This window comes from Gamsiella multidivaricata (genome assembly GCF_025024155.1).
Source record: "Gamsiella multidivaricata strain RSA 2152 chromosome Unknown BC939scaffold_46, whole genome shotgun sequence".
NCBI lineage: Eukaryota > Fungi > Mortierellomycota > Mortierellomycetes > Mortierellales > Mortierellaceae > Gamsiella > Gamsiella multidivaricata.
This window is the reverse complement of record NW_026251754.1, coordinates 254,589-268,849: the sequence shown is the minus strand read 5'-3', so window position 1 is coordinate 268,849 and position 14,261 is coordinate 254,589. Positions and strand designations below refer to the sequence as shown.

General features: G+C 49.1%; 4 protein-coding genes across 4 annotated transcripts; 1 reads left to right on the top strand and 3 right to left on the bottom strand.

Annotated features, from left to right (window-relative positions):
* Positions 1-5,989: 5,989 nt before the first annotated feature.
* On the bottom strand, positions 5,990-7,207 carry BC939DRAFT_398787 (SAC3/GANP/Nin1/mts3/eIF-3 p25 family-domain-containing protein; the record flags this gene model as incomplete). Its single annotated transcript, XM_051552440.1, has 4 exons — positions 5,990-6,537; positions 6,632-6,869; positions 6,946-7,046; positions 7,135-7,207. Coding segments are annotated over 4 exons (960 nt in total), but the record flags the coding sequence as incomplete, so codon positions are not given.
* A 232-nt stretch (positions 7,208-7,439) lies between these two features.
* Positions 7,440-9,275, bottom strand: BC939DRAFT_210561 (uncharacterized protein). Its single transcript, XM_051550700.1, has one exon. The coding sequence runs from the start codon at positions 9,079-9,081 to the stop codon at positions 7,531-7,533; it is 1,551 nt and encodes a 516-aa protein (XP_051410724.1). The 5' UTR covers positions 9,082-9,275; the 3' UTR covers positions 7,440-7,530.
* A 2,051-nt stretch (positions 9,276-11,326) lies between these two features.
* BC939DRAFT_456227 (drug resistance transporter, EmrB/QacA subfamily) lies at positions 11,327-13,307 on the top strand. The gene has a single exon (XM_051556297.1). It carries the CDS (start codon positions 11,707-11,709, stop codon positions 13,219-13,221), a length of 1,515 nt encoding a protein of 504 aa, XP_051410723.1. The 5' UTR covers positions 11,327-11,706; the 3' UTR covers positions 13,222-13,307.
* On the bottom strand, positions 13,308-14,204 carry BC939DRAFT_530165 (uncharacterized protein). Its single transcript, XM_051561556.1, has 4 exons — positions 14,047-14,204; positions 13,771-13,864; positions 13,619-13,668; positions 13,308-13,517 (listed from the first exon to the last, which is right to left on the bottom strand). The coding sequence occupies exons 1-4, from the start codon at positions 14,165-14,167 to the stop codon at positions 13,375-13,377; spliced, it is 408 nt and encodes a 135-aa protein (XP_051410722.1). The 5' UTR covers positions 14,168-14,204; the 3' UTR covers positions 13,308-13,374.
* Positions 14,205-14,261: the final 57 nt, after the last annotated feature.

Below are 14,261 nucleotides of genomic sequence, written 5' to 3'. Positions count from 1 at the left end.
TTGCTCCTTAAATTCCGGCGTCCGCATGAAAGTCATGAGTGCTCTCTTGTCTGACCAAATAACCTTTTACGATGCGTTCATCTACACACGCATCCCTATAGTATAAACTCTGTACTACACGCGTGTTTCTAGTCTTGCTCCGAGTCCCAGTCCCCATAGAACATATAAATAGTCCCATATATCATAACCATAGCTCTTCAGTCTGCAATACAATATCTTCTTGTCCAGTACTCTTGCTCACTCTTTATTCCCACGCTTTAAACATATCTGATCTATCTCTGTCTGTCCAGACCTTGACAGAGTGATGGTGTGGTCCTGTATGTCGTGTATGGACCTGGATATGTTGCCAAGATCGATGAGGCTCTGGACTCGCAGCTTTACATCGAAATCCTCTTTGAAGATCTACAGGTGTTTGATGAGGAGTGAGGCATGGCCAAAGACGAGTTCATCTTCCAATATGACAACGATCCTAAACATACAGTAAATGTCACAAAAGCGTTTTTGGAGTCGTCAAACATGACTAAGATGGAAGGGAGGCTTCCTTACTGGCCTGCACAGTCGTCAGACCTCAACCTTATCGAGCACATGCGGGCTTACCTCAAGGTTCAGCTTGGCAAGTACCCAGCACCCCCCACGAGCTGCAATTAACTATGGGAGCGAATTTCAGTGGAATGATACAGGATCCCAGTTGAATACTACCACCAACTCATCAGGAGCATGCCTAGACGGCTCCAGGCAGTCCATGGAGCTGGAGCAGTTGCACTTCCAATCTTTGGTACACTATCAACATTTTCATCGGTCGCCACGCCTGCCATTTCTACCTCTGCGTCCTTCGCTTGTTGACAGGATCGATAAGCGAGTTAGTTTTGCGCTGGAAGCATTCGCGGATCACGCGCGTAGCGGCCACGACAGCTTCATCTACGGCGGCTGTGGCAGCCAGGGGTGTGAAATCGAGTCCGGTGGACCAGGCCTAGGCCCTTTTCCCATTCTTAGTTTCCTTGCATGATTATTCTTTTTGTGAGGATTGACGTGGATGCTGTGGCCGTTATCTTTCACAATAGTCGCCATTATTTTTCACAATAGCGTCCGCCTTAGTGTTGCTTTCATGGTGCGTCCAGCTTCTTTATGGTGTTCAAGGACGGAAATGAGAAAACAGCGGGCGGGAGAGACTATTAGCGAGAGATTGAGGAGCTCAAGAAAATGGCGCGGTCGGAATATTTCCTCCCTCTCTCCGTGTAAAGCTCAAGTGGTAGCAACGTGCCAGCAGCGCATCGAGAAACAACCCACGCCTGGCGTTTCTTATGCTTGGTCTTTTCTCACCTCTTGCATATCTGCCTTTTCACAATCAAATAAAGCGCGTTGACCTAAATCTTCATATTAGTCGCGATTTGTCACAAAGGCAGCACGCATCGAAATGTACTTCAATCCCAAGCTGTGCGAATCAACCCCCGCAATAATACGCTCGCAGTGAACTGTTAGGATTGGAATCTCGCAAAGCCAGATTCAAGCACGCCACTTACAGCCCTTCACAAACAGCTTTGAACATTGTCTTGTCATTATATTTCTTCTCTAGCCTTTATTGTCATAATGTACACGCGCAGAAAAAATTACAAAGCAAAAGGTGCATTCCCGCTTTCTTCCTTTCTATTACTGCTGAAGTGTTGTAGTCTTGACTTCCTTGATCAGATTGCGGAGTCTTGCCAATCTATCGCCTGTTGATCCGGCGGCGGTTGTTGACGATAGCGCGGGCGAGGATGATGTTCCTCGACTTAAAATTGTTGTGAATGGTGTGGACACCAATGGTTGGGATGCAATAGATGAGCGAGGCAACAAACTTGGCGTCTGAGAAGTGGCAGATACAGTGGCAGTGGTCCCGAGAGCCCCAGGAAGAGTGCCATTCCACGAAAATGACGATCCTACTCCTGTACCAAACATAAACTGAGCTGCATTCCCATTCGTGATGGCTGGGAACGACTCGTGCGTCGCCAGATGGGCCTTGACAGTACCAGTGACAGGAGGAGCACTGGAAGTAGTCGAGGTAGCGTCCCTGGGCGAAGGTGCCTGTGCCAAATATAAAAGGTCGTCGCTCTCGACCAAATCATTCCTTACAGCGCGCTCGACCTTGGACTTTTTCATGGCAATCCTATATACATTGACCATGAACATTAGAGCAGTTTTTGATTAGATTTGCGTGTCGATATGTGATCATGGCATGAAAGCACATTGTAAGCTTGTCACAATCTCTTTTTACCTGGGCCTCTCTGGCGCACGTCTCTTGCGGCCATCTCCAATCACTATGGGTCCGTTTAGTCCCGCTCTTGTGTGGAGGTTATCGCCTACGCTTGAGGACCCTTGTGGGACGGCTGAAGCGCGCAGCTCACGTTCATACACAAGGTTTTCCACCATCTTTTCCCAAGGAAGGGCCATCTCTCGGATGGCAAGGTCGTATTGATAAGCGTTGCCCGGTACATCCACCTCATCATGGATCAGCATGGGCGTAAACACCTGTTCCTGTTGCTCCATGGTTGAAGTGAGCTGTGCCGATGAGGGGTCCTGAACATCGCTCTCTTGGTCGCATTGGTCCTGATGCTGGCGTTGATAATGCCCTTGTTGCAGTCTGAGGTCATGTCGTTGCTGCTCCCATTTGCGAATCCGGATACTGAATCGTTCGGTGTCCAAGATGCCAGCTTCGACCCACTCGAGAATTTGACGTGTAATGATCAGGAACACCTTCTCCAGCGGCACAAGATCTAAGAGGTATAATCCATAGAGGCCAACGTATTCAGTGATGACTTCAAGGATCAAAGTAACTGTGTTTCGATAAACACAGAAAGTACAAGCGGGTCCTTACCATCCTTCGAAGACGTCAACATTTCCCAGATCTCTTTGCGCATTGCAACCTTAGCCTGCAGATTGCTACGCTCCTTGGCCACACCACCAAGCGAAGCAACATAAACATCGATGAAATCGCAGATTGCGCTAAACAATCAAATGAGATGCGGGATACAAGGGTCGTTAGTAGCAGTACCGGACCATTAAATGCCCAAACAATAGTACGGTCGAGATGTTACCTCTTCGGATCCATTCCATAGTTGATGCGCTCTTGAATCGCACCGATCTTCATGGCTGGCAACTCTGCTTGTCGGATAAACCGTGCCATGGCGTCCTTGACTTTGCCCTCTTGCTCCGCCCCTTCCCGCGTCTCACCCTGTCCCTTGGTCTCAATCGTCTCTGCGATGCTGTCCAGTTCCATGTTGAACATTTTGATAGCCAAGCTGAATCCTGATTCAAATATCTCCACAAACATACCTCTTGCTTGCTGTCTTTGTGGCTCAGTTGATCCCCTTACATCCTCCGTAAGCCCATTCTCCCGACGCTGCTTGTCCTGCTTGCTTTTCAGTCTCCACAAATGCGCCGCTTCCTCGTCATCCTCGTCAAGCTGCGAGTACAATGGTGCATCCACCAGAGTCATCCTGGAAAGCATCCATTCATAGTTGGTTCGATACATCTCCAACAGGCGTTTCAATACCACAGATGGATCCTCAATGAATTCCCTTGTCTCAGAGGCCAGCCATTCTAGCGAACCGACAATATATGGGTCCAGTTTCATGTTCGCCATATTCAAGTTCAAAAACCGGTATCCAAGAAGTGGACCTTGGGGTGACTCAACCATCTGATCCAGCTGAAGATATTCGACCATGCGTGGAGAAATGCGCTCCCAGATTTCTGACGCATCTGTCCACACTATGAATACAATCGGCTGCTTAACTTTGGGGAAGCACGCGAGGAATCGCACCAGACGATCGTGTTCTCTATCCCAGTATCGGCGACTATTTGATCGGACACAGACAGGAGATGTTAGTACAGTTGATATCCTGACATTCTGGTTACCAAGTGTCCGAATATTCATTTCCGACACTTACATGGCATCATTTGTCGCTGCATGGTCGGCCAACGTGATTTTTGAGAACTCGAATATAAACGCCCCGGCCTCCATAATTGAATACTTTGACATGCCCAAAAGGCTCTCCACAGATTGGTCCTCGCTGCCATGCACAACTACGTCGACTGCGTTCTCTTCTGTCGAAAGACTCTGATGTACGGCGACCATGATTCCGGACCGCTGTTGTGCCCGGGTGTGCCGTCCCATGTCGATACCCAATTTCGTCAACAGCCATTTCGAGCTTTTGCCCTTGAAGCTCGGCGTATTGACAAACAGCCTCCAGCGTCGCTTCATCAAGGCGGGTCCTTGTGTGGAGGTATCGAGTTGCTGTTTCTGCTGTTGACGTCCTGAAGACTGGTAGCAACTGTCCACGATCTTCCAAACTGGGAGCGGGGCCCACAACTCCCGCTTCGGCGCCATGACTTTCTTAAGTCCAGCGACCAGTGCCAGATCAGGACTTCCTTCCTGACCAATGCTCAGTAGTCTCTTGCGCTTGTTAGATACGGCCGCGATCATGGCCTTGATGCTCCCGTCCGCACTCCCTTCATCTTTCTGCAGGGGATACTGCTGTAGCTGCTGCAGTGCATTGTATTCACTGATCTTGGCAGCCATTGGGTTCGAATCCACCAGCCCTGCTCGACTCCCCATGGCGCGTACGTTCATCAGGAAATGCTCTTGTCTCCTCCGGAGCTCCTCTGCCCGCTGACGGCGCTTGGCGGTGAAGTCTTTCCATTGTGTAATAACTCGTCTTCCCAATGTACGCTCCCGACGAAGGTCTGCCAAAACCTCCTTAGCCACGTCTTTCGTGAGCTGCCAGGCAACATCAGACAAGATCGACGCCAACTCTTGCTGAATGACCTCCTGACGCTGCTTTGCCCGACGAATCGAGCGCTCCACTGCCACTTCCTGAGACATCTGTGCCGCGGTCGCTCGAATAAGACGGTCCGTCTCTCTCTCCAGAAACTCCAGCATGACGGATTCCACCAGCTGCCGTGGGTAGATCCTTCCTCTCTTGGTCACAATCTTCATGGAGTCTGACTTAGGTGCCACTGGCGTCGTCGCTGGTAGTGGTAATGATGGTGGCCTGTTGAAGAGTGCACCCACAGCTGCAGGAGTAGCAAGCGCGCCTGCGGCAGCAAGAGGCACCGTAGGCATGATGAACGTATTGGATGTCGATTGTGAGGAAGATGGCGCGGCACTTGTATAACTTGCCGCGGGTGCCTGATTCGTTCCTGTAAATGCGAATGGACTTGCAGTGGCATTCTCGGCCGTACCGACATTGTAATTGAAGCCGCTAGTAGGAATAACTGTTGGTGCTGTGAAAGAAAATTCTGGTTGCTGCGATGCTGGTTTGAAAGAAGGTGCTGCAGAGTTTAGCGTGAGAGGAGCCAAGCCAGTACTCGATGGCGGTTTGCTGATAGAGATGCCTCCCAAAGATGCGAATGCTGTTGATGGTCCCGATGCTGACGACGGAACAGTAGGCAGTTGTGTTGAGATCTGTCGTATCGATGATGTAGGTGCTTGGAATGATGAATTTGTATCCAGACCGCTCCTTCCGGTACTGAGAGAAAAATTGGGCCCTGTAGACGCCGGTGATGTCCCTACTACAGCTATCGAGGGACTACTCACGCCGAAATTGAACACGGTGGTCGGTTTTGGAGTCGCAGCTGATGCTACTGGTTTTGCTACAACGCTTGCAAATGTCGGCGCTCCTGCTGCTGCTGCGGGAAAGCCGAGTCGTGAGGTCGCGATTGAGGAAACTAATCCCTGAGATGGTCGGCTGTACGTCGAAGGAGCCACTGATGGCGGACGTCCCATAGCTCCAGGAATGTGTTCCTGATGAGGTCCCGGTGTTTCGCCATAAACAATTTGAATTGTCGTATAATTCCGGCGCTTGGCTTCCACAATCCTCTCGTTCCTGTGCTGTTTTATCGAAATCGTACCCTCTATAGCGTTGGAATTATAACATATTATAAGATACCTTTCCCAGTCAAGCGAAAAAATAATAATATAGGCACACGGTATTAAGCACAAGCGCTCACCCTTGAAAATGCGACGACGGGTAGTTGGGTCTTTCCTGCCAAAGACGACTGCAGGCTGACCGTATCTCGTAATTGCTAGGCCGTACTCCTCACAGTTAGCTATACATTCTTCCATGTCGTCGAATCCTAAGATATTGACAAGGTACTCCACAGAAAATCCATCGTGCTGTTCCAGGTAGCATTTGTTGAGAGCCTTCAGTGCGCCCTTGCGAATCTCGACAAAGTTGGTCTCCAGCAAACAGGCCATCAGGTACGATATCCTGGGCCCCTGGACCATATTGAAAAACAGGGAGAAAAAGTTCTGCGATGCTTCGGACTGTATTTTTGCACGGCGTCTAACATCGTTGTTGCGTCGCGTCAGGGCATGAACTTCTGCGGCTGTTTGTATGTAGGAATCCCTGAAAACGTGCAGTGGGAGCAATTGCGCCTGTCGAATCATATCCGGGTCCCTCAAATGGCTTAAAATGTGATACGCTCGAAATTCGGCTTCATTAGGACAAACAATGCCTTCCGTGCACATGTCGTCGTAAAACTCTGTCAAGCTTGTCAGGACTAAGATAGCAAAAGTTTAAGTTAATTGGTTAGAGTCGTATTGGTCGACGGGAGCGACGAGACTACCAAACAAAGCTGGTTGAACGGCCCATACCTTTCCGCAGCTGTTCCATCTCCTGTTGTTCGCTGAAGTTCTTGTTTTCACAAAGCTGGTGCATGCACATGATATGATAGCGAGCAATGATCTCATGAGCTTGCACCGCTTCAATGCCACGGTTGTTTTGCAGTGTAAAATCTTGTCGAATTGAGCGCGTTCTGTCGCGAACAAATGCATGCGAGTCGGCAAGGTCGCCTCGGGCAACAATTTCCCTCATAAGGTAGTCTAGCGTTGACTGCATAAAAGGATATAGGAAAATAGAAGTTAGGAGAACGCTTCCAAGCACCGCTAATCCTAACAGTACAACTTACTAGTAGCACATCAGGAGGCCGAACGTCGGAGGGCAAAGGTTGTTCAACTCCTGCGGCCGGTCTTGCGTACGCCTTGACTGCTCGCGAATGGTCAATCGATTCTGTTCCTGGGATCTGCAGTGTAAATGTCGTTGATCGTTAACAGTGGCCCCTCTCTTCTGACATCAGACCACCACAACGAATGCTGACTATTTCGTACCTTTTCAAACTTTTCGACATTCTGCTGATATTCGCGCTCATGGCGCTCAAATTCTGGGCACATGTCCCTGCAGGTACCGACGAAAGTGATCGCATCCTCCAGTCGACGAGGCTTGTCGGGATCTGGGATGGCGCCTCTCCTGATGGCATCTTCTCGCTCCTTGACTCGCTTTTCTTTAAACTGGTATATCAATCCATGAATCATGTGGGGCAGTTTGGTGTGTTGACAATGACCGCATATAGCAAAGCGAGTTCGGGTATTTGCAGCGTAGAATATCGGGTAAACAACCAATGTTGGTGGTTGAGGGCGTTCAGCGAGTCGACGATGAATTCAGCGCCAGTGCAAGTAGAGAAAGAACGATTGTTGTTGTCAGCGATCCGCACCCGTTAAGTTATATGCTCCGAGTGGCGAGTCCAGAAACAAACGAAATGAAAAGGTGGGCGTTGAATATCATCCCGAACATGAGAAGCGTCCCAATCGACAATCGACCATGAGTGAAACGGTATCGGTCGATAACATCGCATCCGGTTCAGCCATGCCAAAATGGGACATTTTAAAAAGGAATCAATAAAGGAGAAGAAAAAAAAACTCAAAACGATCATCGAGTAATCTCCAAGGTAACCAGACAACATCAGGAAACAAAAGTCAGACAACAGTAGGCAAAAAATAAAAATAAAAAAAATAAAAGATAAAGCGTATTTACGAACCTCCTCAAACCGATTTCCGATCGGCACGGCAGTAAATCGAGCTAGTCGGCTTTCGTCCGCATCCTCGGTGCTTCCCGGCTCCTGCTTCGATGATGCTGGACCCTTTGTAAACGAATTGGAAGGCAGCGACTTTTGCTGTGCAGCGAAAACCGGTCCTTGAGAAGCTGGAATTGCAAATACAGAGTCTTGGTTGCCGCTATTCGAATTGCCACCAGGTCCTCCGAGTCCGAATGCTGATGACGATCTCTGATTGGAAGTGTCACTTGGAGCAGCAATAAAGGCGGACCTATGCGGTACTGTCGAGGTTCCCCCTACAAATGTATTTTGAAAAGATCCGTTTGGCTGGTATCCTGTTGTTCCGACCTGTGAGAACCATTGACCCTGTGATGATTGGCCACCAGGAAAGGCCGGCCCAGTCTGGTTAAAATCCGAGTTCTCGTTCTGTCTTTGAGCGCCAAATGCGGACATCGACGAAGAATGCTGCTGTTGTTGTCCGCGCACTTGGCTACTAGCATTGGGTCCGGATTTAAATCCTCCTGCCGTGGTGACACCCATGCTCGAGTCTACCGACATGGTAGAATCTGCTTCTTGGGAAGTATTCTGATCAGCACGCCACTGTAGCGACCGATATTGTCCGGGCATACCTCCAGTAACCCCACGGCCTCGAGCTCCCCCTCGGCCACCCCGTGATTGATATCCTCCACGTCCACGTCCTGTTTTAGCTCCTGCGGATGGTGATGTGAATGAAGATCCTGTAGCATTTGTATTCCCTGATCCTGCAGAGAGCCCATGCTGTTGGAGCTGCTGATGACCTGTCGACAACCCAGGAGCCACATACGTCTTGTTGGCGCTCCCTCGATGACTTGTGGAGGCACCACGACCACTGTTACCACCAAATCCACTGCCGCGATAGCTGTTACTGCCACGACCGCCTCCACTTCCCCGTGTCGAGTGTGTATTAGCCATCAAGTTTCCGGATCTATCAAACGTAGCGGCCTGGTTATAACTGCTGTTGTTCTGCCTATTTTCGTTCGCGCTATATCTACCACCGTCACTGAATCCGCCACCGTTTTGATTGCTACCGAACGCAGATGTGATTCTGAATGCGCTGTTGCCGCTGACTCCGCTTGGATTACTGCTATTAGTGTTGACATGGTTGGTAGTAGCGGTGAATGCGCTTCCACTGCTGCCTTGGCTCCCGAATGCGCTCTGAAAAGGATTTGTGTTCATGTCGATAAGATTAGTTTCCAAACGTCACCGCTGAACGGGTTTAATGCCGAGGAATATCCTTCTACGGCGTCGTGCAGGTCGTCCCTAGTGGGGGATCAGACGCTAGAACAGATCGTGGTTAGCATCAGGAAAAAGTTGGCATTCACCATTCAAGGGTGTGAATCTGATGGGATTCTCTGCAGAATGCCCCGCTCACCTTGGAGAGGGTCGAATACTCTTTGAAGAGAGTTTGCAAGAGACACGACTTGTGAAAAGAAGGGAACGCGCGAATCAACTTCCTGTTTTTGAAGGGAAAGTCATCAACAGTAAGAAGCAGGAGGAATGATGAGGAATGATGAGGAAAGACAAGGGATGAAAGATAAGTGAATCGATGATAGCTGCCGCGTTGAAGAGTGTAATGTACAAATACAAAGGCCAGAATGTGTTCACAACGGCGAAACAAAAGAGAGAAGGGACGAGAAGATGATGCACCACGAATCGCGCGAAGCATCCAAAGGCCGCGCACATTTTTGCTCGAGTGGCTTAGGCCATGCCTTTCCACGCGCCGCGACACGACGCGACAAAAAAAAAAGGTTTGCCGGCTATGCATGTACCACGTAAATTCCTGGGGCCCCCCCGACACAACTTGTGTTTTGATCGTGGTCATGGATATACTGGCGCTCAATGAGTTTCCCCCATACACCTCTCCCTGCGTTCAACACGTTGAGTAAAAGCACTTGCTGCACTTGTCCTTTCGTGCTCAGGAGCCTCTATCTAAGCACTTGGCATTTAGCGCGCATGCAAATCTGCCAATCTACCATATTTAAGCGCGAGGACTTTATAGAAGAGAATCTCCGATGAACATCGAAGAATTTCATCGAACCGCTCTACCTAAATTTATAAATATTGTGCTTAACTGAGCAGCTATAAAAGGCACCTCGTCCCTTCAAGGAAGACCCTCCTGTTCTCATGCTTTCAGGTCAGTGCCACGTTGATATCATGAAAAGATGCCAAGTTTATCTTTTCTGTAGTTTCACTGTCAATACTTGCCAGATCAGCATAGACTTTGGTATAGTTGTAGCCATTGGCACCACGAATAGTATCATCAACTACTGTAAGAAATCGGAACAGTTTCGGAACTTGATGTTGGAACTGCTGCTTACCCTCCACTTTACAGCGAAGGATCCTTCGAGTTTTAGTATTCTACAAAATAACTTCCTTTAACTCTTTGAAGATGTACAGCTGGAAAAAAGAGTGATCAGAAGGTTTGCGCTGTTTATCATTCCCATTCCCGCCTCCATCCCCAACTCAGCAACCCACAACGAGGTTTATGCTAGACATACGTCTATTTCGCAACACAATTCGTCGCAAGCTGCATTGAAAATAAAGCGTGGTTCCAATTGAACACGTTTATACGATCACTTTCTCATTGTTTCGGTGTGATCTCGGTTATAGATAGTTACATGCTTTCAATTGCTATCAAATCCTGCCAGCGTGTTCTATTGCAGTTCAACATTCTCTAAAAGTTTGTTGTCCTTACTCTACTTGTTCACCATCATATGTACGTGATCTCACGCAGTATTACTATAAAATAGGACACTCTCGATATGCTGTAGGTAAACCTACTGATCACTTTTTTCCAATACAGTAACTCTCTGATGGCGATCGAAGACGTTTTTTTTTTTTTTTTGTGGAAACTGGATAACCTGTGATATTCCTCTCAACGGGGTTACAAGTTCTTGCGTATTGTGATCCTGAAATTGCTAGAAGAGGGCCCTCACTGCCGGAGCGACGCTTCATTTGGATCGTACTAGAACAGAGAAGGATAATTTTACCGTCTATTCCACTCAACTAGTCTCCACAGAGGAACCCACTCTGTATAGAAACCGATGTCTCTGGGGTCAGTGATGTTATTTTGCACAGAGTTAATTGTGCGTACATAAACATGTTCATGGGTGGCGTTTTACTTCCTTTCACCAGGAAACAGTGAAATCCAGGCAATCTGGGGGTTAATGTAGACTGCGGCAACTATCACCCAGCAATGGCTCTGGTAGTCTAATTATGGTCGACTGTGTCCAATCAGGTGAGAATTTTGACCGAGATAGGATTTTGTCTCATTTAGACTATCTCCATGAAGTCCATTTGGAGGGTTCACGATAATCGGACTTTGGAGCCAGCAGTGGAGCTGTTGGAGTTCTGAGAAAGTTCATCTCTGTCAGCGCTATAAAAGGCAACGGATGCCTATGTTGCCTATGTTACACCCATCACTGCATTGTAGAACATACATCCCAATGGAGGACTCAATACCGCCTCATCTCTCGATGCCTGACACAAGTCCTTCTCCAACAACTGCGACACCAATCCCTCCTACCATCCCCATCCCACCTTTGCTTGGCCCCGCGGACGAGGTTGCGACCTTATCTAATTACCCTCGAGACACAGATGAAAAGCAAGATGTGGTCGGGAGAGGGAGTCAAGCCGACACGGAGCGACAAGAAACCATCACCGAGCGATCCTCAGCACCTCCTCGTCTGACTCGTGTTCGACTTGCGTTGTTGTTCCTTGGGTAAATTGTCATGGCAAACGGTGTGTTTTATTTTCATTTTCAACCGACCCACATTTAGACTGACAAACGCCCCCTTCTCGATGCCGCTCCTTGTTCCTATCTACAACAGCATGTTCACCGGCGCTATGCTCGCCGCGCTTGACATCACCATCATTGCCACCGCGCTCCCCCATATTGCCTCGGACTTTTCTGCACAGACCCAAATGTCCTGGGTCGCAACCGCCTATCTCCTCGCCTACACCGCTTTTCAGCCCGTCTACGGCCGCTTTTCCGACATCTTTGGCCGCAAGTACATGTTTCTCTTTGCTTGCACGATCTTCCTCGTCGCGTCTATTGGCTGCGGTGCCGCTCCTTCCATGACAGCCCTCATCCTCTTCCGTGCGCTCCAGGGTCTCGGCGGCTCAGGACTTTTCTCGGTCGTCATCATCATGGTCTCGGATATGTTTGAGAACTTAGAAGAGCGCGCACGATATCAATCTCTCATCTGGCTAGCTTTCGCAGTCTCGGGTGTCGCTGGGCCGCTCTTGGGCGGCGCCTTCGTCGAGCATGTCACCTGGCGTTGGTGTTTCTACATCGGTATACCCTTGACCGTCTTACCTATGGTCCTTGTCGGCACCTTATTTAACGTTCCATTCGAAAAGACCCAGCTATCCGAAAAGATGCGAAGGGTCGATTACTTGGGCGTGCTTTTCATTGTTGCTGCTGTGCTCTGTCTACTGCTCCCGCTCAGCTGGGGTGGAACCACTTACGCCTGGAACTCTGCGCCAATCATCATCCTGTTCTGTCTGTTTGCAGTCCTCCTTGTTGTCGTGTACTTTATTGAACTCCGCGCAGGAAAGGATGCTGTGATCCCGCCAGCGCTGTTCTTGAATAGGAATGTGGCCCTCGCGGTTCTGATCAACGGCCTCATGGGCATGTGCTACATGGGCTGCACGTACTACATGCCGTTGTACTTCCAAGCTGTCCAGGGCACGTCAACAACGAATTCGGGTCTGCGTATGATGCCGAGTACTTTTGCAATTGTATTCAGCACCATAACCGCGTCCTTCCTTCTCAAGCGCGTGCGAGATTACCGGGTGTTCCTGTGGGTAGGAACTGCAATTATGACGCTCGGAGTCGGGCTGTTCATGTTACTAGACGCTGAGGCTGGACTGGGCAAGCAGCTGGGGTTTGTGTTGATCATGGGATTGGGACAAGGACTGATTTTCCAAAACTGTCTGCTGACGTGTCAGGAGTGTGCAGGAGATGAGTACATTGCGGTAGCCACTGCGCTGTGTGGATTTATCAACAGCGTTGGCAGTGCGGTTGGTGTGGCCATCTGCGGTTCTGCATTCAACAACGCCTTGGTGAAGAATGTGGCCAAGTTGAGTCCCGAGATCCAGGAGATTGTACGCGAGTATGGGGTGATCGAGAATATGGACGCGATATCCAAGCTGCCTGGGGACGAGATTAGACGACAGGTCGTGCAGACGTATGCGGATTCGTTTCGGTTCCTGTTCATGGTCCTGACGCCGATCATGGGGGCCTCGTTCATTATGTCGTTGTTCTTGAACAAGCGACGTCCTGCACCTGCTGCTACCGAGAAAGAGACATAGAACATATACCTAATATTCAACTACAAATCTAATAGACATCCATGTGGAGTACATAGAGATGTACTACGTATTGAAGCCTCTTTCAATGTGCTCTTTGCATTTTTATTGTACAGTTATTGTAATTGATCTTACTTTGCAAGAGATAGCCCTTGATTAGACACCAAATTCGACCTCGACAACCTTGCGGCCTGAGATGACCAGATTAGTTAATACACCCGCTGCAACAAGCGAAGGCATTGGCTTTGGCTGGCGGACGGTCCTCCGCAGATTCAGGAACAAATATGTCAAACACCACGCTGATCAAATATGAGAGAGATAGAGAATCGAGATTAGTCAGTTTGTCGCCATGGTACGTGCGTCAAATGAACAACAGCAATATGTGGAAACGCGTGTATACCTGTGGTGGTTCCCGAGCCGTTATCAGGGTCCTTTGCGTACTTCATATACCTATCATCGACCAAATGCATTCAGATCCTTTGGTCAGAGACGCGGGTAGTAGCGATCGGCGTGTCAATATTCAAGCTGTAGGGCGTCAATGAGGGAACATACCCCGAGCCAGCCCAGATAGCTGAGAAGCCCATCATAACACCAAAGTGGGGGAAGCCTGAGCCTGCTTTTGCGGCAATTGGGACAGATGCCGCGCCTGTGAGTAGGACCCATTGGGTCAATAAAGAAAATAATCTTGCGTCAGATATATCAAGGAAGTCAAGAAGGACGCGAAGAAAAGGGATCAAAGAAGAGTTCAAGAACAGGATGTCTGTTTTTGAAAGATACTGGGTTATGTGCTGTGCGGTTCGTATATCTAGGATGGTATAAAGTGCTTACACAGGGCTGACAGAGTCCACTCCGGGTATGGCGATGCAGCCAGCTTGTAAAGGGATGAATTCCTATAGGCCACCGCCGAGTCTGAAGACTTCTCTCCGCCTTGCGATAATTCAGATGACATGGTTGTGTGTGAACCGGGAGAAATATGAGGAATACAGAAAAGCGTGTCAGAAATGTGCCTTGGCGCTTCCCTCTCCCTTTGATGCTCGCCTTCC

Excerpts from the sequence above, each read along its gene's own strand:
- BC939DRAFT_210561 (XM_051550700.1), bottom strand. The coding sequence starts at position 9,081 with ATGAACACAAATCCTTTTCAGAGCGCATTCGGGAGCCAAGGCAGCAGT.
- BC939DRAFT_530165 (XM_051561556.1), bottom strand. The coding sequence starts at position 14,167 with ATGTCATCTGAATTATCGCAAGGCGGAGAGAAGTCTTCAGACTCGGCG. Across the intron at positions 13,865-14,046 it reads GTGGACTCTGTCAGCCCTGT|GCGCGGCATCTGTCCCAATT; the intron begins GTAAGCACTTTA and ends TCCTACTCACAG. Across the intron at positions 13,518-13,618 it reads CGGCTCGGGAACCACCACAG|CGTGGTGTTTGACATATTTG; the intron begins GTATACACGCGT and ends ATATTTGATCAG.
- BC939DRAFT_456227 (XM_051556297.1), top strand. The coding sequence starts at position 11,707 with ATGCCGCTCCTTGTTCCTATCTACAACAGCATGTTCACCGGCGCTATG.